At 45.1% G+C, this 26,264-nt stretch overlaps 1 protein-coding gene across 4 annotated transcripts in view; it reads left to right on the forward strand.

Annotated features, from left to right (window-relative positions):
• LOC309332263 (histone-arginine methyltransferase CARM1-like) overlaps nt 1-26,264 on the forward strand; it is a gene marked incomplete at its 3' end in the record, with an annotated part of 57,480 nt that overhangs the window by 2,256 nt on the left and 28,960 nt on the right. For 2 of the 4 annotated variants that reach the window (XM_081845319.1, XM_081845320.1), the window contains exons 2-5: nt 14,822-14,947; nt 18,038-18,177; nt 18,324-18,428; nt 24,334-24,444. In XM_081845319.1, coding sequence (XP_081701445.1) covers nt 14,822-14,947; nt 18,038-18,177; nt 18,324-18,428; nt 24,334-24,444 — 482 coding nt within the window. The remainder of the gene's footprint in view (nt 1-14,821; nt 14,948-18,037; nt 18,178-18,323; nt 18,429-24,333; nt 24,445-26,264) is intronic. The other 2 variants (XM_081845321.1, XM_081845322.1) reach the window with 1 other exon arrangement.

Consider the following 26,264-nt stretch of genomic DNA (forward strand, 5'->3'; position numbering starts at 1 on the left):
TATGAGAGTTGGAATTCTACAGGATGTGTTGCTGGGGTGTGAAAACAGTCCAGATTCATGGATCCCCAGGCAGGTGCCTCCAGGCAGGGAAGACATCAGGCCACGTCCTGGCGCCTGGGCTTCTTTGCTTGGTCGTAAGTGGCTGCCAAAGGTGCCAGGTGAGCTTTGCAAATTGGGTACATCCCTTACGGCCTGCTTGTAACTAGGCCTGGGCGATGCATCAATGTCCAGGACCAGTTTGAGGCCCAGAGCAGGATGAAGCCTTCAGCTGGTGAGGCTTGCCTGTTTTCTCCCTGCCCCTGGAGTTGCACAGGAGGTGGAGCTGTGGCAGTTTCACCCCAGAGCCTCGCAGGGCCGATGTTCCTTCCTTTTCAACATAGCAATGTATCACTATAGCATGATGTTTAGCTGGTGATATAGTGATACACTGTTACAGTGGTGCCTCGCAAGACGAAATTAATCCGTTCCGTGAGGCTCTTCGTATAGCGGTTTTCTCGTCTTGCGAAGCAAGCCCATTGACAGCTTAGCGGATTAGCGCTATTAGCGGTTTAGCGGCTTTTAGCGGATCAGCTGATAAGCGGCTTAGGGCTTAGGAAAAGGGGGGGAAGGGGGGGGAAACCCGCAGGAACTCGCAAGACATTTTCGTCTTGCGAAGCAAGCCCATAGGGAAATTCGTTTTGCGAAGCGCCTCCAAAACGGAAAACCCTTTCGTCTAGCGGGTTTTCCATCTTGCGAGGCGTTCGTCTTGCGGGGCACCACTGTATTTAAAAGACTGATATCGCTCAGCCGTATTCATAACTCAGCTCCATTTATGGCTCCTCTTGTCCAGAGTAGATCCCGCTATGCAACAGGGTGAAGCGACCTGATGCAGAGGGCAGAAATCGGATGGGGGAGGGAATCCTTTGGTGGTTAAAGGCAGGTAGGGGTCCCTAAAAGGCGTTGCAAGACTTTCAAAAAGTTTTGACTCAGGTTGAGGAAAACAAGTTCAGTTCAACTTCATGCCACAACTTGTCTTTCCTTGGGGCCGGCACTATCTTCGACTGCCACTGCTGCTGGGGAAATCTTTTTGACTTCTGAAATGTGCGAGAAATAAAATATGTTCCATTACTAATATCAAGATTGTGCTAAAAATATAGCAGAAATGACAGTTGATACTCAAAAGCATTATTAGGGGAACATTAGAGGCTTAAAATAACCATATTGAGCTATACTTGAGTATACAGCAGGATATAAACATTGCAAATAAACGGAATAATATTTTAAGATGTCAGACATTAAAAGGCAGAATTTCAGCCATGTGTGTTGCATTATCCTTTTAGTTTGAACAAGAAAAATAAGCTGCATGCCCAACACTAGAGCAATTTTTATATGTTGCCAAAGAAGACTGGATTGTTTTCTAAAAAGAATTCTTTTTTTCTTTTTTAAAGTTGATTCCCTACCAGCATCAAGATTTGTACAAAACATTTTATTATATATAAAAAATAATAATTCAAAAATGTGGGATAATTTTTGAGAAATGATTGCAGGGGGGATTCGCTTTTTTAAAAATCCTCTGTAGCAAAGGGGATAGCAGCCCTGAGCTGTATTGGAGCAAAGTGCCTTTGGCCAAGGTGGGCTGTTTTTCTGAAGTGCTTAATGGAGGCCAAACCTAATTTTGTGATCAGTGCAGATGCTCCCTAAGAAGGGGGCTCTTCTCTGTGCTAAGGAAGAAAGCTGAAATGTTTTCTGGATTATTATGTGCGTGTGACTTGGGAAGGTTTTCTTCAAAGGTTCTGGAAACGAACCCCCAAGACCTGCTGATCTAGTCCTTTTCTGCAGAATCTGCCCCTGGGTGGCAGCTGAGGTGTCTCTCCCCACCTGGCCTGTAGCGGCTTCTCCTGGGATGCTGCTCTGATGCTCAGGATCCGGCCGTGCGGATGCCAAATGCTTTGCCGGCTCTTTCACAAGATGATGGAAGCAGTGATCTTACCAGGAAGTGTTTCAGAAAACTTCAGCGCCAGCCTTTCCAAGGCTTTAGGAGAAAACACAGCGGCTGTTTTGTGCTTTTGAGTACTAAGTGTGGAGGGGGAGAAAGAGAATTTGTGTCTCAGAGGCAAATATTGATCCTGATGCTGGAGCTCTTGGTTTCGCCTGAATTCATAGGAGCCATGGGATTCTTCACACAGATGAAGTCTGTTTTAAATTGTTGTCGCTGTCAGGTGGATGAGACATTAATTCGTCCCAAGGGAAAGTTGCGTTGATAATAAAAGCCGTGAGGATGAGATTAAACTATCCTTTAGCAACATTATTTTGATCACGTTGTATATCTGTGTGTTCAGGGACACTCTTGGTGCCTGATCTGTGACATTCCTGTGAACGCAGGGCCCTTTACCTTGGGCTGTCCTAGCAGAGCCAGTGAAAATAATGGGCATTTCTAGCTGAGGCTCATTCATTTCTCTGGGTCTCCTCTGAGTAGGACTAGCATTGGCTACAAAACCTTGTTTGTAGCATCTGTTTTGTAGTGAATGTATCATTATATCCTTTTCTTAACTGCCTGTCTGTTAAGAATCTTCTTTTGATACTTCCCATTTTAATCTCTGTGCATTTCCCATGAAGAAATAAGCAATAAAAATGGAAATAAATACAAAACTTCTGCTGAGAAAACCAGAATAAATGAACCTTAAGGCAAAATGGCAGTGGCTTATGTCTTTTGCTAATATTCCTGCCCATATCTAAAGTATGGTTATTGTTTATGAGGATCTGGTGTAATTTATCTGTGCTGCTTTACAATGTGGGTATTAAAATTGTAATTTATTGCATTTGAAATATTTCAATAACATTGTAAATTTCTTAGAGATTTATTTTAAATATGAGGAGGTATCTAAATTACCTAAAGTTGTTACAGTAAGTGCCACACTTTTTAACAACAAAAGAGTTACCAGTACTGCGTACCATTTAGTACCCCTAAAAAGAAGCCCTGATATCATCATCATCATCATCATCATCATCATCATCATTATTTGCCCATCTGACTGGGTTGCCCCAGCCACTCCAGGTGGCTTCCAACAAATTAAACACATTAAGCACCCCTGTTGTCCGCCCCAGACATGGAGGTCCAGCGCTGAGGGCCTTCTGGCGGTTCCCTCCCTGTGAGAAGTGAGGTTACAGGGAACCAGGCAGGGCCTTCTCAGTACTGGGCCTTCTCGGTGGTGGCGCCCGCCCTGTGGAATGCCCTCCCACCAGATGTCAAGGAATTAAACAACTATCTGACTTTTAGAAGACATCTGAAGGCAGCCCTGTTTAGGAAAGTTTTCAATGTGTGTTTTATTATGTTTCAATATATGCTGTGAGCTGCCCAGAGTTGCTGGGGAAACCCAGCCAGAAGGGTGAGGTATAAACAATAAAATTATTATTATTATTATTATTATTATTATTAAGAACAAAACTGTCATTAAACAGAATGGAAATTATTATTTTGGCAATATTATTTTGCGTTGTAATGTTCAGCCTCATCACTGATTGCCAACTTAAAACGATTCAGCCAGCACATTAAAAGGTATATTTCAATGCAAAAAATTGAAATAATACTATGTGTTAAGCTGATGTGCTGGAATAAATTCCTTTATGGGCTTACATTCTTCATGTGAGTATTGTACCAACCCATCATATGATTTATTCAAGCATGTGGCTGGTAATAGATGTCTTTCTGCCTACATATGGTTCTCTTCTGAAGAAGAATCACAATGCCCCTCACTCCCAGTGCAGCAAACACATGGAAATTTTGTCAGACGCTGTTTGTTTGTTTTCTACACAGTTTAAAACACTTTAAAACTGTTTGGAGAATGGGGGGAGCTAAATTTGTGATGGATACAAAGACCAGCCAATGCACACTATGCAAAAATGGTTTGTGGTGAAGTACATAATAAGAAAAAGCAAGCTACTCATCTCTTTTGTACGTGGTCTCTGCGCAGTAAGCTCATGGCTTATGCTATGTTCACAGACTCTGTGTGTGCAAGAGCGGTTATGACTTGCTCATTCGGCATTCAGTTCTCTTATTTATTTCAAGAAATTTTACATAGGTATAGCAAACAGATCTCCAAGCAATTTACAATTAATTTCAGTAGCAGTAAAAATGCAAACAACATTCAGTAAAATTATCTTTAAAAGTGGATAAAAACAAGATTAAAACCACAGCGTTATATCACAAAAGGAAAGGAAAGCTTGTGCCCAGAAAAGCTTAGGTAAACATAAGTTTTTAAAGGTCATGCCTGTCTCACCTCTTGAATTACCCAGTGTGTGTGGGGGGGGGGCTGTTGGCAAGGTGGTTTGTCACCATCTGTACACAGATGTCCGTATTTATGATTAGATTGTTAGTTTTCCAGGCTAAACATGTGAAAGTGTTTTATCTTCATTGTATAGTATAGTCGAAAACTATTATTTGCATGTCTCACACAGGACATGTTCACATGCAACATTTTCATCCTCCGCCGATGACTTTCCAAATCATTCTGCTCATCCTCTCTCTTTTTTTTTTTAAAAAAATATTTTTATTAGGAATTTCAACAAAACATTTTATCAAAAAACATATCCTTAACCCCCCCATTTCCCCCCTCCCCATAAAGTAACCCCCCCCCGACTTCCTTCAGCTCCTCTCTCTTGTTTATCAACACATGTTATTCTCTGCATGTTACAAAATTGTATAGATCCTTAATTTATCTGACTGGCTATTATCACTAAAAAGTTTGTGAGTGTTTATTCAAAACCTGCCAAGGAGTCCAGTTCGTTCTGTTGTTTCTTTAGGTACTTTGTAAAGGGTTCCCATTCTTCCTTAAAATCACAGTTGTCCTTATCACGTAGTTTATATCAGTGTTTCCCAACCTTGGGCCTCCAGATGTTTTTGGCCTACAACTCCCATCATCCCTAGCTAGCAAGACCAGTGGTCAGGGATGATGGGAATTGTAGTTCAAAAACAGCTGGAGGCCCAAGGTTGGGAAACACTGGTTTATATGTCAGTTTTGCCAATTCCGCATAGTCCATCAGTTTCTCTTTGGTCAGGACTTCTTCATTCTTCCATCCCTGTGCTATTAAGACTCTTGCCGCCATTGTCGCACACATGAAAATGTTTTTCAACTTCCTTGGCAGGTCTTTTCCTACAATCCCTAACAGAAAGGCTTCAGGTTTTTTTTTAACAAATGTTAATGGGAACACTTTCTTCAGTTCATCCCAATTCATCCCAATTCTTCAATATCATTTCCCAGAATTTTTAAATTTTACAGCAATCCCACCACATATGATAAAAGGTCCCTCCTTTTTCCATACATTTCCAACATATATTTGAAGCAGTTTTGTACATTCTTCCTATTTGCACTGGTGTTATGTACCATCTGTACATCATTTTCATATAATTTTCTTTCAACAATCTGTAAATTTCAAGTCAGTTTTCCACATTCTTTCCCAGTCTTCAACGTTCTGCTCATTCTCTCTTGATCCCTTGGCAGGGCTGTTCTTCAGGATGCTCTGGAATAATGGTGGGAGTCACTTTCCTCCCATCCGTGTAAAATATACTTTGTACCCAGCAATTAGCAGACTTTTCATTTGGGGAGCGTGGGTGCCTCGCTCAGTTTACTGTTAGTTGTTATATTTTTACACGGTGTTGTCATCTTGTCTAGGCTGCTCATAACGTGCTGGATTCAAAACATATACCAAGGAAACAATAGTAACCCCCAGTGATACAAAACATTGAAAACAGCTCATTTTGGGCCGGTAGAAAGCCCACAAGGCAGTTATGTGCCTGAGAGGACCAAAAAGTCTCTGTCTGGCAACTGCATCCGTACGGGATTTATGTAGACACTGGTAACACCTTTCAGTGCAATAAAACTAATAAAATGGGAAATCCACAGTAGGAAAATGCAAATGCTAAGAGCTAGGTGATAACATGAGGGATGTGGGTGGCGCTATGGGTTAAACCACAGAGCCTAGGACTTGCCGATCAGAAGGTCGGCGGTTCGAATCCCCGCGATGGGGTGAGCTCCCGTTGCTCAGTCCCAGCTCCTGCCAACCTAGCAGTTTGAAACCACGTCACAGTGCTGGCGGGAAGGTAAACGGCGTTTCCATGTGCTGCTCTGGTTCGCCAGAAGTGGCTTAGACATGCTGGCCACATGACCTGGAAGCTGTACGCCGGCTCCCTCAGCCAGTAAAGCGAGATGAGTGCCGCAACCCCAGAGTCGGCCACGACTGGACCTAATGGTCAGGGGTCCCTTTACCTTTACCTTTAGGTGATAACATAGCAATTGCATGAGCACATAAACAAGGCTTTAGTAAGTGCCCGAAAGCAGTCCAGGGTGGCTGCTTGCCTGACTTCTCCCAGGGCAGAGAAGGCCCTTCCTTTGGGTGTCACCTGAAGGATGAGTGCAGACTGCAGAGCAACTCAGCAAAGGATCTCTGTGAACTGGCCAGCCTAGGCAAGAAAGTGCCTTCTCTTGGCTACATTTAACCAGGTGTTGTCCGATTAAAGTCAGTGAAGCAGCGTCTGCATAACTGAGCTGTCAATCTGTTGCAGGGAAAGAAAATCAATTTTAGAGCTATGTGTGGTTGAATTTAGTCAGACTTCAGGAAGGATGTACAGTGGTACCTCAGGTTAAGTACTTAATTCGTTCCAGAGGTCCGTACTTAACCTGAAGCTGTTCTTAACCTGAAGCACCACTTTAGCTAATGGGGCCTCCTGCTGCTGCCATGCTACCGGAACACAATTTCTGTTCTCATCCTGAAGCAAAGTTCTTAACCTGAAGCACTATTTCTGGGTTAGCGGAGTCTGTAACCTGAAGCGTATGTAACCCGAGGTACCACTGTAGTTTCCTCTTCTGGTGGTATATGAGAATTGTAGGAGAAAATAGATTTTCTTCTTCTTAAAGTACAGTATCATAATCTCTTGAAGGGCATAAACGTGCTTTGATCTTTAATATCATAATGAAGAGTAAATAAATGTAAGGGTCAACAGATTCCATGTGCTTCTGTCTTTGGAGCACATATTAATGTTGGCTGAGAACCTTATATTTTTAGAAGAAAAAAAATGATGTACAGAAGTAGACAAAATCAGATAAAGGAAGATCACTTTCAGATCCTATTGAAGTCTTACATGAAATTTGAATAGCAATACACTCTTATTTGTGCCGGCTGAGAAGTTCAACAGAGTCCAGTGGGCTTCACTCCCAGGTCCTGCAATTCTGTGCACATCTGCCTTGAACATCAGCCCCACATGGCATTCAGTGAGACTTTCCCTAGTAAATTGTATATGCTGGGATAGCAGCCATAAAACTCCTAGTTTGTAGCCAACTAGGTTTTACTCAAGAGTAAGGTAAAGGTAAAGGGACCCCTGACCATTAGGTCCAGTCGTGACCGACTCTGGGGTTGCGGCGCTCATCTCGTTTTATTGGCAGAGGGAACCGGCATACAGCTTCCGGGTCATGTGGCCAGCATGACTAAGCCGCTTCTGGAGAACCAGAGCAGCGCATGGAAATGCCGTTTACCTTCCCGCCAGAGTGGTACCTATTTATCTACTTGTACTTTGACGTGCTTTCGAACTGCTAGATTGGCAGGAGCTGGGACTCATAGAATCATAGAATCATAGAGTTGGAAGAGACCACAAGGGCCATCAAGTCCAACCCCCTGCCAAGCAGGACTGAGCAAGGGGAGCTCACCCCGTCGTGGGGATTCGAACCACTGACCTTCTGATCAGCAAGCCCTAGGCTCTGTGGTTTAACCCACAGCACCACCCGTGTCTCTACTCAAGAGTAGACCCACTGAAATCAGTGGACCTACAGTAAGTTAGACTTTTCAGTGGATTGACTGTGAGTAGGACTAGCATTGACTGCAGCTCGTCTAAACTGTTCATCCTCCTAACCTAAATTGGATCACAGGAGAAAGAAAACATAATATAAAAATCTGGATGATAGAACTTTGTCTCTCCTATACTGGAAATCTTTTGTCCTGCAGCTTTGTTCTTGCTGCTTGCATACGAGCTGCTAGTTTTTCTGCAGAACCATGCCAAACTTGCCCTGCTGTTGTGCCGCATTTTAGCGTTTATTTTCCTGCATGAAACAGCTTCATCATATTCCTTTGTAAGCAAGAGCTGTGGTGTCTTAAGATTTTTGCAGCAAGACGCGCTCTTCCTGTCACTGTTTCCTATTTTTGGAGAGCTCCTTTAACGCGCTTTCTTGCAAAATCTGCCTAAAGGAAAGTAGGGATTTGATGTGTAACCACAGAGTAGAAGTGCATGTCAAAATCATGCTAATCTAATGCTAATCATACCACAAACACCAGTTGTGTCTGGCAAATCCACTGTTTTCTCTGGGCAGAAGCTTTCAATCATTAAAACACTACCAGTGGAGAGTGTTACATATTTGCTGCTTCTTTTTGTAATGTTTGTCAGAATGTTATTGTGGAAACTAGGGGAAGAAGCAGCCAGTGACACAAACTGGATACATATTTAAGATTCATTTCAAGATGTACAGTATGGGGTCAAACTAGGAGATATGCAAATACTTGATCTAGTCTTAATTCTTTTAAAAATATACCCAGTGATTGTTGGGCATGGCAATTCCGATTGGGCCAGGCTGCGGTGGTTAATCCTTTCCTTCTAAAAGCCCCCAACACACACACACACAAACACACTGTTGTGGATGCAAATAGCACATTATTTTTAGAGGCACACGTTTATTTAACAGTATTCTGCCTTCCAGGACACACATCCTTTCAATGTGGCTTACAAGTGACATAAAAATACATCAGTAATGTCACAATAACAATCTCAAATAGCAAGTCCTCAATATCTCTCCCCCGCCTTGGCCCATGGTTAGGGATGATGGAAGTGGCAGTCCAATATCTGGAGAGGCCGATGTTGGTGACCCCTTGCAATTCTCTTTTTACAAGGCTGAGCATGTCTCCAGTTATCTCAGGGTTATTAGAGCACTATGATCCCTACCTTATTGGGTGACAACATTTAATAACCCTTATTTCAAGAATATCAGACAAATTGATTTCCTTAGGTGTGTGTCTTTTGCAACTACAGTGGTACCTTGGGTTACATACACTTCAGGTTACATACACTTCAGGTTACAGACTCCGCTAACCCAGAAATAGTACCTCGGGTAAAGAACTTTGCTTCAGGATGAGAACAGAAATTGTGCTCCTGCAGCGCAGCGTGGCAGCAGGAGGCCCCATTAGCTAAAGTGGTGCTTCAGGTTAAGAACAGTTTCAGGTTAAGAATGGACCTCTGGAATGAATTAAGCACTTAACCCGAGGTACCACTGTACTAACTTCAGATATGAGTCCCACATTCCATGACAAGTACTGGGTACTTGTTTGCCTCTATCCAATCTCTTTATTATTATTTAAAAGGTTTGAATAATTTTCTTTGCGATTATGCCTCATTTTAGATTTTCTCCCATTTTAAAAACGCGTTGTAAGGAAGGGGAAAAAATGTAAGAGAGAGAGAAGTAAATGAAGTCATAGAACATAATGTGTATGTGTTAAGCTTTTTATTCTGGTGATGGTAAATTCATCTGTTTATCCCATTGCGTTTGTTGTGGATATATAAAATGAACAAAAAGTTAAACAGACAAACACATTTTGAAAGCTACAGTTCTTGCAGCTTGTGATATATCTGACTTGGGGCTTTGCTATGTCTGGCTGAAATTTTTGTTCTCTTTTGTTGCCCATGTGCATATGGTATTTGTTTAATCACAGTTAAGTCTGCTATAGCACACATGACATCATAATACATGGAGCCCAGAGGAGAGTAAGAGAAATAACCAGTTCTTATTGGAAAATAAAGTGGAGACATGTGTATGGAAGTATAGATCTTGCAGATAAATCTGTTTTTCAAGTAAACAAGCGCAGTCTAGACAGACTTTCAGCAAAGGGATAAAGAGTTTTCATTTCAAATATCATTGAGCTGTGAAAGCAAAGTTAGACACAACTTGTTCCTCAGGAGTTTCGCATTAAGGTTTTTATTACACGCAAACATCAGCATTTAGTATTAATAAAAAAAGTGTCAACTTCAATTTTTAGAAAATGAAGCTGTGTGTTGTGTGTCTTCTTACCCTCCTGTAAGAAAACTGAGCACTGTTGTTGCTGAAACATATGCTCAATTTTTGTACTCTGTGGCTGCAAATACCCCCCTGATTTTCGAGTTACTAAATTTGCAGCATAGATCACTGGCACACAAATGTGTTTATCCATTTTAGCCTATTTGGCAAATATTTATCAGTGCTTCTATGTGTGTAGCAGAACAACATCCCCCCTCCCCCATTAATATATGCCATTTGCAGTGAAGGATATTAAGATACTGCAAATGATGCCATTGCACATTAAAATATGTGTTTTAAGCTACTTTTGTGTTTGAATCTGGTGAAGCTAATAACACTGGCAAGCTTTGCTGTCAGGGCCCTGTGCTGGTGGCCTTGCCTTGAGACTCAGGCTGCTCTTACTTATATTTTCTTTTGCCATTGGTGCAGATGAGGCCTGGTGTAGAGCAGATGGATTATTCATTGAACCATCTGAAGCAGTGCTGTGTTCCTATTCTAAAATTCCACCTTCCCCTTTTCTTCGAATCATTTTTCTTTTTTTTTGCCTGATCAATGTTTAATTTTAAAACCAGCAATGCATATTCATTGCTTTCTTTTAATCTTGGTTGTCCGACACTGTGCGGCAGGAAGCAGGTGGCGCTTGGGGGCCTCTCTGTCGAGTTTATTACTCCCCACCCCAGCCTTGTAATGATTTCCAGTCTCCCGCCAGACATGGTCCGTAGCTCTTACGCTAAAAGGCTTCTGCCAGTTTTCTCCTGTAAATGAAAGCTCCTTTGGGAGGAAAAGAAGCTCTACTTATTTATTGGGGTTATGCCTTCATGCAAAGGTTAACATGTGCGACTCTGGCGGCACGCCACAGCGCTCCTTGCAGCCCAGGCGCTGCTGGAGTTCTTCCCCATTGGCACCTGACATCCACCAGCCAGGCCTGTGTAGGTTGAGCCAATGTTACAGATGCAGTTAGATATTCACATTCAGCTAATGTGTTCGCAGGTGGGGTTGGCAGCAGCATGTCAACAGCAGAAGCATTGGCTCCAAAGACCAGCTGGAGAGATGGTTGGCTGGAGCCTGCCCCACCTGGCCCTCGTTCCGCCCCCCCAACCAATTGGCTAGGCGGAGAGGGTGTGGAGCAACGGCCAGCAAGCAAACCCAGGCACAGGAAACCCGCACCGGGTTGCAAACCCCGCCCACCGCTTTGATGAGTGATTGGCAGATCCAAGACTTGCTTTGTAATCAGGTTTGGCAGTTCAGATCAGAGACCCAATCTGGGTAGATTCAGCTGCTATCTAACATGGCATACTATTATACCATGCAGCACAGAGAAAAAACTACAAAATCACATTCTGTTTTGTCCAGCAGAGTTTGAAATTCGCCAGGAGCATTTTGTACCTGGCTATTGTCCACTTGGGGGATGCGGGTGGCGCTGTGGGTTAAACCACAGAGCCTAGGACTTGCCGATCAGAAGGTCGGCAGTTCGAATCCCTGTGACAGGGTGAACTCCTGTTGCTTGGTCCCTGCTCCTGCCAACCTAGCAGTTCGAAAGCACAAAAGTGCAAGTAGATAAATAGGTACCGCTCCGGCGGAAAGGTAAATGGCGTTTCTGTGCGCTGCTCTGGTTCGCCAGAAGTGGCTTAGTCATGCTGGCCACATGACCCGGAAGCTGTACGCCGGCTCCCTCGGCCAATAAAGCGAGATGAGCACTGCAACCCCAGAGTCGGCCATGACTGGACCTAATGGTCAGGGGTCCCCTTACCTTTACCTTTTATTGTCCACTTGCAAGCAAGGGAAGATGTCCAGGCACCAGGATTGCACCTGAGGTGCGTGCCTGGGGATCCATGGATCTGGACTGTTTTCACACCCCAGCAACACATCTTGTAGAATTCCAACTCCCATATTTTATCTGCACAATCAGTATGAATTTCAGGAACTAAAAAGTCACATTGAAAAATATAACTTTTGAGCCGTCTGGTCCCAAGATGGCAACTAGATATTCCGTTTTGGCAGCTGTAACCCTGGTTTAAGGAGCCATTTGGCACTTAGCTTATAGATAGGAGTTTCTAACACAGTCGGCAGTAATACAGTGGTACCTCGGGTTAAGTACTTAATTCGTTTTGGAGGTCTGTTCTTAACCTGAAACTGTTCTTAACCTGAAGCACCACTTTAGCTAATGGGGCCTCCTGCTGCTGCTGTGTCGCTGGAGCACGATTTCTGTTCTCATCCTGAAGCAAAGTTCTTAACCTGAACACTATTTCTGGGTTAGCAGAGTCTGTAACCTGAAGCGTATGTAACCTGAAGTGTATGTAACCTGAGGTATCACTGTAGATCTTGGTGCTTGCCATCTCATCCTTCTCTTAGGTTAGTTGTAACCTATTTCCATAGGGCTGCTCTCTTGATCAATGAGTGAGGCTCCTTTTCTGCAGCCTGACCACCCACACAGAAATCTCTGGTTTTCTGTAGCATTTGAACAGGATATCAAAGCTCTAATGGATTTTGAATCCAGACAGACAGTTTGACAGCAGCTATGCAAAATATTAGTGTCTTAATCAGATGTCACTTTTGTGCAAAAATTCCTTTTGTCCCCCCTGCTTTTGTGCGCCTGGTAAATTAGTGGATATTCAGACAAGTTAATTACATATTCTAGCATTCAACTATGACAGTTCTTTTCCTATAGAATAGGAAAAATAGATTTTGCATGGTGAACTAAACATATATCTTCTTCTTTCTGCCCAAAATAAGTAAGCAACATGATGGGTTGCATCTATGTGTCTCAAATTACGTGCTAGCTTTGCATCTTGTAAAACCATTTGCAGATAGTTATAGCTATTATGTCTCCACCCCTTTTATTATAGTGGTGATAAAATATCAGTAGATTTTATGACCATACGCATTCACTAAGCAAGATTGAGAAAAAGACCTGTGAATTATGTATTGTCGTATTATTGTCCCATGAAGACCAAATCATGAGTGCAACGTTGAGCTTCTTTTTTGAAGACGTTGTTCCTTCTTCTGGTGGTTGGGGGAATGCAGAAACTTTTACACTATTCTGGAGCAGCAGCTCCATGTCAGCTGACCTTTAAAGCCCTAAACGGCCTCGGTCCAGTATATCTGAAGGAGCGTCTCCACCCCCATCGTTTTACCCGGACACTGAGGTCCAGCGCTGAGGGCCTTCTGGTGGTTCCCCCCCCCCCCCAGCGAGAAGCCAAGTTTCAGGGAACCAGGCAGAGGGCCTTCTCGGTGGTGGTGCCCGCCCTGTGGAACGCCCTCCCACCAGATGTCAAAGAGAACAACAACTACCAGACTTTTAGAAGACATCTGAAGGCAGCCCTGTTTAGGGAAGCTTTTAATGTTTGATGTATTACAGTATTTTAATATTTTTTGGGAAGTATTAGTATTATTATTATTAGAACTGCAGGACAACAAATGGCAGTTTTATTATTAGAAAAGTACCGGGGGAAGAAAAGCAGCATAGATGGCAAGCAGTTAGATGACGGTGTGTCAGATTAGACATTTCTCCTGATGTGCCATGAAGGATTAAAACAGCTGTAGTAATAATAATAATAATAATAATAATAATAATAATAATTTATTTATATCCCGCCCTCCCCAGCCAAAGCCGGGCTCAGAGCGGCTAACAACAGTAAAATGATACAACATTCTAAAATCATTTCATTATAAAAATAACACCCCTAATGATGCTTCCCCTTATAAAAGGTTTCCTGGCCCTCTGAAAAGAACCCTTCTATGCTGCATTTTATTTTTATCTATTCCACAATTCTTTCATTACTATTTTATTTTCTGTCTGCTGCACATAATTTAGTCCCGCCTGCAATTTCTTCAACATATATCTCCAGATGCCCAAATTGGGAGTTTATTCTTCCAAATCCAATTCATCACTTAAACTCTTCTTTGCTGCTATGTTTGCTGTGTCCACATAGATTTTAAAAATAGTTCTTATTTGGTTGCTAATTCCTTCTCCTGGCTGCTGATCTACGCATATCCAGAGATTAATCCTCTTCTTTAAAACATCCATTCTTGTTGTTTTCCACACCTCTGAGCATCGGGGGTGGGGGGGGAGAGGTGAAACTTCCTTAAAGGTAAAGGGACCCCTGACCATTAGGTCCAGCCATGGCCAACTCTGGGGTTGCGGCGCACATCTCGCTTTATCGGCCAAGGGAGCCGGCATACAGCTTCCGGGTCATGTGACCAGCAGGACTAAGCCGCTTCTGGCGAACCAGAGCAGCGCACGGAAACGCCGTTTACCTTCCCGCTGGAGCGGTACCTATTTATCCACTTGCACTTTGACGTGCTTTCGAACTGCTAGGTTGGCAGGAGCAGGGACCGAACAACGGGAGCTCACCCCGTCGCGGGGATTCGAAACGCCGACCTTCTGATCGGCAAGTCCTAGGCTCTGTGGTTTAATCCACAGCGCCACCCGTGTCCGGAAACTTCCTTAGAGACTTCCTAAAGGAGAACATTGTCCTTTCTGGAGGCAATTGCACCAGGAACAGCTCCGAGCTGGTGCTTCACAGTACTTCTTTTACAGAGAACTTTTGCATTCCCAAAACAATTAGGTAAAGATGGAGCTGTTGGCATGAATTCAAAACAAAACAAGGGGCAGATAAATAATGAGAAATATATCTGAATTAAAAATGCCATCCAGCAAGGCAAGCTGTGGATCATCCGCCAGTAATATATACATATGTATGTACCTGTCTCTGTGTTTTTTAATAAGCGCTAACATGTTTTTCCCCTCCCTGCAGCTGATGGCGTTTGTGTGTTTAAATGCTTGGTCAACAAAGATACCGAATATTGCCGTGTGGGAAAAGAATCAATCTTGATATCGCTTGGCTATAACAATGCCTTACTTCAATTCAGGTCCCATTCTGGTAAGTGATTGGTGGCATTCATAGTTCTGTACATGTCTCAAAGTTTCTCCCCCTCTGTACACTTCCACCCCCCCCCCAACCAGTAACTTGGGTGCACTTTCTTCTACACTATTTTGCATGCTCTGAGTTCATAGAACTATAGAGTTGTAGAGTTGGAAGAGACCCTGAGGATCAACCAGTCCAAGATATTGAGGTTTGCAGAAGTACAACTAGACATGGGAAGGCCTGGGGGGAAAGCAGAATAATAACCCTCACCCACCCCACCCCCATTTTTTTCCAAAGCCGTTTGTTTTTGGGAAAATTGAAAAAAACACAGTTTGGTATAGTTTAAATATTCTACACACATTTAGTTTGGGGAGAATGGTAAAAGGTAAAGGACCCCTGGATGGTTTAAATCCAGTCAAAGGCAACTATGGCGTTGTGGGAGCTCATCTCGCTTTCAGGCCAGCGTTTGTCCACAGACAGCTTTCCAGGTCGTGTGTCCAGCATGACTAAACCACTTCTGGCGCAGTGGGACACTGTGACAGATCCAGAGCACATGGAAATGCCGTTTACCTTCCCACCACAGTGGTACCTGTTTATCTACTTGCACTGGCTTGCTTTTGAACTGCTAGGTTGGCAGGAGCTGGGACTGAGCAATGGGAGCTTACTCCGTCGTGGGGATTTGAACTGCCGACCTTCCGATCGGCAAGCCCAAGCGGCTCAGTGGTTTAGACCACAGTGCCACCCATGTCCTGCAACATCTCACTGTAGGCTTTCCTTGTTTGCCTCTATGTCTGAAATATTTTGCACATTGGACAGCCTTTGACATCTGTTGCTCCATGGAGAATTTAACAGAAAGGGTTTCATGCTTCTCCGTAATGGTGGCAAATTCCTTCAAAACTGTTTCAAAGTTTTACACCATCATACTGTGTTGGAACCAAACAACTGGGCAACATTGTGTTGAATATATGTTGCTTTTTAAGAATACCCAAGGGTGTCAGATATTCTCAGATGTCAGCCTATAGAGTATAGGTATCAAGATCAAAATGTTTTTCTGACAACTTGAAGATGTTTCAGACAAAACTTGAAATCACAAGAAACATGTGCCTTCTGTCTAAAGCAGCTGCTGTGAGTTTATTGTAATGTCTATGAGCCCATGTTTTTGAATTTCCAGGCCCCCATTTGACTTAATTGGCTGCCACTTGCATGAATAGGAAGGCTCAAACATGATTTGTTAGTTAATTGGTAGATCTATAGCTCTCCTTCTTCTGTCCTGGGACTCAAGGCAGTGGGAAGGAGGGTTCTCAGTGGGTCTCCCATTCTTGCACTGACCAGGCCGGAACCTGCTTAGCTTCAGCAAAGTGGTGCATCATGTTCTTATGTCCTGGATATTGCAGGGTAGGTATTCAGGGTTGCTCTTTTGGGCAGCAGACTTTCCCCAGCAGTCAAAGATGCTGGGGTCCAAGTGCCTTGGACAACAGGGCCTTGGGTGCAGAGCTCCAGTTTAGTCCTCAGTCAGAGATTGGGCTTCAACTGCTTTGCATCTTCCACCCAGTTTAAGCTTCTAGTTGAACAAGGCATCTTTGAAGAGCAGGGTCTACAATCTTCTGATTGTTTAGAACGAAGTCTAAACTTACCATTGCGTATTACTTGAGAGTTATGCCTATTTAGATTTCCAGACCCCTGTTTCACCCGTCTTTCTGGTGGCGAATGGATGCCTGCCCTGAATTCATGCAGAGGACAGAGCTCTCCTCATTCCTTCCGTTCCACCATTTAGACAGCTATAAATCCTAGATGGTTGTCTCTGTTTCCCGAAGAACATGTGTGCGGCATCTGAGTTGCATCAAGCAAGCCATAAAATCGGCTGCCAGTGTGTCTTGCGCATATCGTCTTGTCTTTCCCAAACAATGGCCGTCTATTTAGAGCAGCTCATCCGAGGAATATTTTGCCCGCCGTCTCATGCGGGGTACTTGCTGCCATCTTGAGAGGAGCACAGTTCAGTTGAAAAACAAGAGGATTGGTGTCCACACTGGTTTCAGGAAGACTGGGTCAAATCTTGCAGTACTGATCTCTTTCATTTATGCTACTGTGTTGTGGGCATTGGGTTGGCACCAGAGAAATGCCAGCCTGGGCTGTGGCAAGGGTGGCTGAGAGAGCAGAGGAGGAGTTCTAGAGAGCAAATGGATGCATCTTCTATATGCAGGTCCATGCTATTTTTAAGATTCTGCCCCCCTCCACCACAGCCCCCTTCACCACAGCGTGTATCATTTGGCAGGAGCTGCATGGCTGCTGCACGGGTCGGGTGAGTCGGGCTGCAGAGTGAAGGGGGGGTGCTCATCTTGGTGGATTCCCCAGCTGTTCTAGTGACACATAAATCAATGGCGGTCTGCTTTCCTTAAGAGCACTTCACCCCAGTGAGTTAACCTGTCTTAAGGGAAGGAACAGGCAGATGAAAGAGCACAGAGTATAATTTGTGGCTTGCTCTTTGCACACTGGGACGCAGGTGGTGCTGTGGGTTAAACCACAGAGCCTAGGACTTGCCGAGCAGAAGGTCGGCGGTTCGAATCCCCAAAACGGGGTGAGCTCCCGTTGCTCGGTCCCTGCTCCAGCCAACCTAGCAGTTCAAAAGCACGTCAAAGTGCAGGTAGATAAATAGGTACCACTCTGGCGGGAAGGTAAACGGCGTTTCCGTGCGTTGCTCTGGTTCACCAGAAGCGGCTTAGTCATGCTGGCCACATGACCCGGAAGCTGTACACCGGCTCCCTCGGCCAATAAAGCGAGATGTGTGCCGCAACCCCAGAGTCGGCCATGACTGGACCTAATGGTCAGGGGTCCCTTTACCTTTTTACCTTTGCACATTTAGTTCAGCAGAATGTTACATTATGTTTTGCAGAGGGTAGAGAGCAGCTCAGTGATCGTTCAGTTTCGTTCCTTTCACTGCCTACCATTTCGCATGATGCTGTTTACTTTAATATAAACAGCTGTAGTTTTGCACAGCCAATACCATTCCCCCCCGCCCCCCAGGTACCCTAGCCAAACCTGCTGTGAATCTGAGTGGCCTGCCTCTCAGGCCTCTGTATTTAATTAAATTCACCGTTTCTGTTTCAGAATATAGCATGTTTTCAAATGTGCTGAAGAACTGCAGGAATTGGAATAAGGAGCACTCCGTGTTCAACCAGAGAACCGAAGAATCCTCTGCAGCTCAATATTTTCAGGTAGAGGTCCATTGCATCACAAACCTAGAAGAGGTAAATTCATTACTTTCCCTGTGTTTCTGCACTTCCTGCTCAGAGCTGGTTTCTGCAGCCATGACTTTGCCCTTCTTGTGTGAAGTGCAGCAGGCAAGGGGGGAAGGGCACAATTTTATATATTTGTTCCTGTTTTTCCTGTTTAGTTTTATGGCTGCTTATCCCAGCAACAGAACATGATGCAGGATTTTGTGAGGACGGCCACATATCACAGAGCAATACTACAGAACCATATAGATTTTAAGGATAAGGTAAGCCCTGTTAAAAGTCTGCCCATCCCAATTCTCTCTCTCTCTCTCTCTCTCTCTCTCTCTCTCTCTCTCTTTCTCTCTCTGTAAAATATTTTTATTGAATTTTCCGTTATAACAGACATTGCAACAAGCCAAAACTACAAAACTACCGAAGAAAAACCAAACAGAAAAGATTACAGAAGGAATACAGGAAGAAGACAGTGTTACATGTTAAATAAGCATCCTTAGAGAAGGCATAGAAGACAAAATGATTATTGTAAAAAAGGATCAGTCTTGTATTAGTTGGCCAGTCTTCCTCTTTGTGGCTTAATTCTGGAAGCGAATAATCAGTTATGTTGGCACCCCGATTCTAAATATTTGCACTGGCCCACCTGCCTACAGTCTTCTTCATACTATTGTTATAATTAGAGATGGGAGAGACATTCAGTATAGTTTGCATCTAAATGTGCGCCTTCCTAATTTGTAGTGCCCGGTACAATACACAAACCAAAACTCAGACCTCTTTTATTTTTCATTTATGTATTACATTTATGGACCACTTTTATCTTCCAAGGAGCTCAAAGTGGTGTATGTGGTTCTCCTCCTCCCCATTTCACCCTCACAACAACCCTGTGAAGCAGATTAGGCTAAGGGATGGTGACTGCCTCCAAGGTCACCCAGTGACTTTTGTACCTAAGTGAGGATTCGAACCCTGTTCTCTCCCAGGCCCTAGTCCAACACTCTAACTATTACACCATTTCCCCCAATGCTGCAGTGCAGTTTGCCAGGCAAATACCATATTTTTCGCTCTATAGGATGCACCGGACCATAGGACGCACCGGACCATAGGAGGGGGAGAACAGGAATTTTTTTTTTCTTGTTCTCTCCCTCTAAAACAAGGTGTGTTCAAGGTGCATTCACCCAAAGCCTCCGGAGCGCAGCGGGAGTTCCCACTGCACTCTGAAGGCTTCAGGCGGCTACCTTGGAAGCCTGGAGAGCGAGAGGGGTTGGTGTGCACTGACCCGTCTCACTCGCCAGGCTTCAGTGAAGGCAACTCGAAGCCTCTGGAGTGCTGCGAGAGTTCCCTCTCTGGAGGCTTCAGTTCCTTTTGACCTGCTATTTGGGGCTGGCGGTGGGGGGAAGCTAGCCTCAAAGACCAGGTCGCCTTCCCGCTGCCCCCCGAGCTTGTGCCTCAAAGATCCCTGAAGCCTTTGGAGCGCAGCGCAAGTTCCCGCTGCGCTCCAAAGGCTTCAGGCTTCAGGGACAGCCTTTGGAGCGTCCGCAAAGTGGAGGCTTTGCGCAGCCATCCCCAAGCTAGAAGAGCGAGACGGAGCACTCCACAGCGCTCCGTCTCGCTGTTCTGGCTTCAAGGACAGCCTTTGTAGCCTCCACAGGGCAGTGGGGTGCCTTCACCCCGCTGCCCTGCAGAGGCTTTGGGCTTAGCCGCGCAGCCTGCATTCACTCTATAGGACGCACACACATTTCCCCTTAAATTTTGGAGGGGGAAAAGTGCGTCCTATAGAGCGAAAAATACGGTAATATGCACAGAAAAGCATATACTGCCGTAAAGTGTCCATTAGTGGAAAATAACATACATAGATGCATTATATTCTTGAAAATTGCCTTGCAAAAATGTATATAGGAGGCAAAATTGCTTACAAAGAAGAAATTCACTGTAAAATGCTTGCGAATTTTCACTCCTTTTAAAAATTGCAAGCTATGTGGAATTGTGGAGAAGTGAAGTTTAGATTGGAAAATGAGAAACATAGGAAAACTGAAATGGACAGATTTTGCCCATCCCTACATATAATTCAGACATATGTTTGAACCTGGTGACATTCAGTGAGCACAGGATCTGCTCTGACCGCCAGGAGCTCCTGAGGATCTGAGGCTCAGATCTCTTCCAGCTGCTTCAGATATTTTTCACAAGAAACAGGCGTCTTCTTCTGCGTGCAAAGCGTGTCTTCTGCCCCTCAGCTACAGCCCCTTTCTTTCCCAAGGGCTGCCCTAGGAGACATGCCCAGCACAGAAAGGGGCGGATCCTGGATCTCTGTGAGCCCCACAGCCTCCCGTCAGGGGCCAGAAAGTGGCTCTCCTCACCTCTTTCCCAAGTCAATAGACGGGAAGCATCATTGAAGTCAGAATCTTTAAACATACAGGAAAACGAAACCTCGCGGTTTCTTTGAAGGCTCCTTCTGCTTTTGCCCACCTCTGAGGAATTTTTGACAGTATCATGATCTCCTGTTTCCTATGTTCTTATATTACTTGGCTAAGAAATCGGTTTGGTTCTTGTTTTTTGATCTTTATTATTAACTCCCACCCATATCTGCATTTTTTTATTTTTAAAAGCCTGACAGTATCACAGCTGCTCTGTGGGGTTAATGGTTTCAAGCACACAAACGGGTTGAAACAGGCTGTTGCAGTTTTCCGTCGGTGATATAAAAGAGAGCTCATTCAATCCTGTAGTAGTTTGCAAGTTTGAGTATCCCCTGAATCTCTGTACCTTGGTTCTCAAACTTCATCCGTTCCAGAAGTCCGTTCCAAAACCAAGGCGTTCCAAAACCAAGGCACACTTTCCCATAGAAAGTAATGCAAAACAAATTAATCCATTCCAGATTTTTAAAAGCAACCCCTGAAACAGCCATTTAACATTTTACTATTTAACAAGACCATTTCCATAAAACGAAAGCAATAATCAATGTACTGTACTATAAAATAAAGAAGGCAGTATTGTAGATGATAAAAATAAAAATTCATTTTTTTCTTTACCTGCACTGATGACAGTCATTGTTTGGATGGGGGGCTTTTATCCATTTCTGCAGTCACACAATCAATCAATCAATCAATCAGTAGCTGAACTGGGTTCCACACAATCACAAAAACAAATTAATTGAAAAAGCCTCAAAAACAATAATAAAATAAACAGCAGAAACAAAAGTGCCAAACTTAATCTGTTCTGGCAGTTTGTTTGAGTTCTGAAATATTTGAAAACGAAGGTGCAGCTTCTGATTGGTGTAGGCGTCCCGGAAACAATAGCTGACAGCTGCGTCAGACATCCAGCTTCCAAAAAACATTCAAAAACCGGAACACTTGCAGGTTTTCAGCGTTTAGGAACTAAGGTACCACTGTAACAAAATTGGAGTGGTTATAGTTGGAGCTGCGGAAATGCAACAGGATTATTTTCATTAGACTAGACTCCTTTTTATCAAAAGTACACTTTAAGACTGGCATGTGGTACATGGTTTCCACGGTAACATTAATTTTCTGGCGCATGAGGAGAAATTAGTCCTTTATTGCTTTGGTCTTGAACCAACCTAATGACTCGCTTTTTAAGGCCATTAACTCAGCCCTGCTGTCAACTTTTATGAGGAACCAAAGTAGAACATTCTGCATGTCAGAAACACATCCCAACACCCCCCCCCAACAGAGCCAGTTGTATTCTCTCTCCCCGCCCCCCATGGTAAGGCTATGTATTTCCCTGGAACAAGAGTCTTGGTGATTTACCACTTTACAAATTTTATTGCTCTTTCGTAGGGAGGTGCAAGCAATTAAGTGGGATTCTGAGATGCTGGCAGAAATTTTGCAGCAGTCACTTGAAGCTTATAACGTGGGTTTATTACATAAGTTGGGACGTGGGTGGCGCTGTGGGTTAAACCACAGAGCCTAGGACTTGCCAACCAGAAGGTCGGCGGTTCGAATCCCCGTGACAGGGTGAACTCCTGTTGCTTGGCCCCTGCTCCTGCCAACCTAGCAGTTCGAAAGCACGTCAAAGTGCAAGTAGATAAATAGCGGGAAGGTATTTGGCGTTTCTGTGCGCTGCTCTGGTTTGCCAGAAGCGGCTTAGTCATGCTGGCCACATGACCCGGAAGCTGTACGCTGGCTCCCTTGGCCAATAAAGCGAGATGAGTGCCGCAACCCCAGAGTCAGCCACAACTGGACCTAATGGTCAGGGGTCCCTTTACCTTTATTACCTAAGTTAGATCCATTTAATGACTGAAAGGTGACCAGTTTTGCTTTAGTGGTTTTCAGAATTAAGCAATTTTCTGTTTAAATTTAATTTACCATGTTTGTATCAGAACAAGCGTCTGTGTGTATACACACACACACACACACGCACACACACGCACACACACACATATATATATAAAGGTGTACTTTGATACTGTTGGGTTTTGTTGTAAAACTTGATTGTGCACATCACAACCAGAAGCACACTTCCTCTTCAAAGAAAATGGATGCTTGGCTTAAAGAAATACTATATAGTATTGTAAAAATATATACTATTATAGCTTTCTCGTGTATGCCAGAAGGTTTTTCCCCAGGCTGTGGCCCATATAGCAAGGAAAGAATACCTTGGAATCCCTTCTAGAGTGGAAAATCTTCATTATGGAAAGCATTTATCTCTTGTGCCCTCCAGCATACTCCTTTAAATCTTTCTTCAGGTGAACAGATCTGGCCACCTAAGCCAGTTTATCTGCTTTTCTCTGATTCTGCATCATTCAAGAATCTAATACAGTGGTGCCCCGCAAGACGAATGCCTCGCTAAACGAAAAACCCGCAAGACGAAAGGGTTTTCCGATTTTTTAGCGGCTTCGCAAGACGAATTTCCCTATGGGCTTGCTTCGCAAGACGAAAGCCCATAGGGAAATCTCCGGGGACAGCGGGGAACCCTCCTCCCACCGCAAGCCCCGGGAACAGAGGAGAAGCTGCGTGCCTTCCCCTCTGTTCCCGGACCTGTCCTGAAGGCTTGCGGCGGGAGGAGGGCTTTCCTCCCCACTGCCAACATTCAGAATGCTGTTCTGAATGTTGGCGGTGGGGAGGAAAAACCCTCCTCCCACCGCAAGCCCCGGGAAGAGAGGAGAAGCGCTGCGCCTTCTCCTCTGTTCCCGGACCTCCCACCGCAAACCTTCAGGACAGGTCCTGGAACAGAGGGGAAGGCGCGCAGCTTCTCCTCTCTTCCCGGGGCTTGCGGTGGGAGGAGGGTTTTTCCTCCCCACCGCCAACATTCAGAACAGCATTCTGAATGTTGGCGGTGGGGAGGAAAGCCCTCCTCCCGCCGCAAGCCTTCAGGACAGGTCCGGGAACAGAGGGGAAGGCACGCAGCGCTTCTCCTCTGTTCCCGGACCTGTCTTGAAGACTTGCGGTGGGAGGAAGGTTTTCCTCCCCACCGCCAACATTCAGAAGGCTGTTCTGAAGGCTGGAGGTGGGAAGAAAAGCCCTTCTCCCCCGCCAGCCTTCAGAAGAGTTCCCCGCAGGGCTCTCCAGGCTGCGGATAGCAGCCTGCTGCCCCTATCCGCAGCTTGGAGAGCCCTGCGGGGAAGTCCTGCGGGGCTCCCCAAGCTGTGAATGTCTGCCCCGCGCGAGGGGCGCTCTGCTTAAGAGTGCCCCTCGTGCGGGGCAGCAGGCTGCTACCCGCAGCTTGGAGAGCCCTGCGGGGAAGTCCTGCAGGACTCCCCAAGCTGCAGATGTCTGCCCTGCGCGACGTCCCTCGCACCGGGCAGCAGGCTGCTATCTGCAGCCTAGGCAGCCCTGCAGGAACTCTTCTGAAGGCTGGCAGCGGGAGAAGGGCTTTTCTTCCCACCGCCAACCTTCAGAAGGCTGTTCTGAAGGCTGGCGGTGGGGAGAAAAGTCCTTCCCCCCCCCCCCGCCAGCCTTCAGAAGAGGTCCGGGGACAGATTGTCCCCGGACCTGGTCTGAAGGCGGTCTCCCTAGGAACGCATTAATTGATTTTCAATGCATTCCTATGGGAAACCGTGCTTCGCAAGACGAAAAACTCGCAAGAAGAAAAAACTTGTGGAACGAATTAATTTTGTCTTGCGAGGCACCACTGTAGGCTCAACTGCGTGTGTTTTCTATTTAGTGAATACAATAAATTTAAATCTTGGATCACAAGCAGAGATTATTTCTCCCCTTCTTTTGTTTCAAGGTGATCCTAGATGTTGGCTGTGGGTCAGGAATCCTTTCGTTTTTTGCTGTGCAGGCTGGAGCGAGAAAAGTCTATGCAGTGGAAGCCAGCTCTGTGGCCAAATATGCTGAGGTGAGCACATTGGATTGGGTCCCGCGGCTGAATGAGTTTGGCACGCTTTGCTGTGCGCAAGAGAAAGAGATCTGCATCGGTGTGCTGCAAATTGAGGGGGGCCAAGCAGTTTGAGTCCCTGTTGCCCATGAAGTGCTGCTTCTGTGCACTCCTTATTAGTCCTCTTTGTTTTGGGGTGGAGCCTAGACTTGCTTTCACTGCAGGACCTCTGTTACCAGGAGAGGGCAATTCTCTCCCTCCCTCAAGGTCTTTAAGCAGAGGTTAGGCAGCCATTTTTCATCTCCGCCAAGCTAAGTAGTTGGCTCCTTACCTCTCTCGCCCTGACCTAGCCACTGTGATCCACGTGACGGTCACCTCCAGACTGGATTGTTGTAACTAGCTCTACATGGGGCTGCCCTTGAGACTGACCCAGAAACTCCAGCGGGTGCAGAATGCCGCGGCGAGACTCCTTACGGGGTCCTCGCTGTGGAATCACATTCACCCAGTGCTATACCAGCTGCACTGGCTCCCGGTGGAGTACAGGATCAGGTTTAAGGTGCTGGTTTTAACCTTTAAAGCCCTATATGGCCTAGGACCCTCGTACCTACAGGACTGCCGCTCCTGGTATGTCCCACGGAGGAACATACGATCTTCAAACAAAAACATCTTGAAGGTCCCAGGCCACAGAGAGGTTAGGCTGCCCTCAACCAGAGCTAGGGTCTTTTCGGCTGTGGCTCCAATCTGGTGGAACGCTCTGCCACAAGAGATTAGGGCCCTGCAGGACTTGACATCTTTCCTCAGGGCCTGCAAGACAGAGCTGTTCCACCAAGGCTTTGGCCAGGGCACAGCCTGACTCCCTCCTTTGGCAATCTTCATAGAACTCTAGCCCAATGGTTGCCATCAATTTGATTTGAATCATAGAATCATAGAATCATAGAATCATAGAATCGGAAGAGACCACAAGGGCCATCGAGTCCAACCCCCTTGATTTGAATTAATTTGAATTAATTAATTAATGAAATGATTTTAGAATGTTGTATTATTTTATTGTTGTTAGCCGCCCTGAGGCCTGCTTCGGCTGAGGAGGGTGGGATATAAATAAAAATTTATTTGTATTATCAGTGGCAGATCCTCCAGCTCTGGATTTCCTTCCTGGATCAAGGAGTTGGGATGGATGGTCTCGAAAGCCCCCTCCCTCCAGCTCTGATTCTGGTTCTTTAGTCTACGACTAAAGAACTTTTCTAGTGGGACGCGGGTGGCGCTGTGGTCTAAACCACTGAACCTCTTGGGCTTGCTGATCGGAAGGTTGGCAGTCCAAATCCACATGACGGGGTGAGCTCCCGTTGCTCTGTCCTGGCTCCTGCCAACCTAGCAGTTCGAAAGCACACCAGTGCAAGTAGATAAATAGGTACCTCTGCGGTGGGAAGGTAAATGGCATATCCGTGTGCTCTGGTTTTCGTCACGGTGTTCTGTTGCACCACAAGCGGTTTAGTCCTGCTGGCCACATGACCCAGAAAAGGTGTCTGCAGACAAACGCTGGCTCCCTCGGCCCGAAAGGCAAGATGGACACCGCAACCCCATAGTCGCCTTTGACTGGACTTAACCATCCAGGGGTCCTTTACCTTTTAACTTTACCTTTCCTTTAGTCCAGGAGTCCCAGTTCTGTTTTCAGAGAGGTGCAGGGAAGGGGAACAGACAGAAGCAGCAGAGAAGAGACAAGAGGAGTTCAGAGATATTTTTAAAAAAATAATTTTGTCAATTGTGTGTCTTGGCTTCTCAGTTTGTTATGTGTTATTTTATGCACTGTGACTCGCTGTTACTTTTATTGATTATAGTTTAGA

The sequence above is a fragment of the Podarcis erhardii genome, assembly GCF_964252035.2.
Source record: "Podarcis erhardii genome assembly, chromosome: 17".
NCBI classification, from domain to species: domain Eukaryota; kingdom Metazoa; phylum Chordata; class Lepidosauria; order Squamata; family Lacertidae; genus Podarcis; species Podarcis erhardii.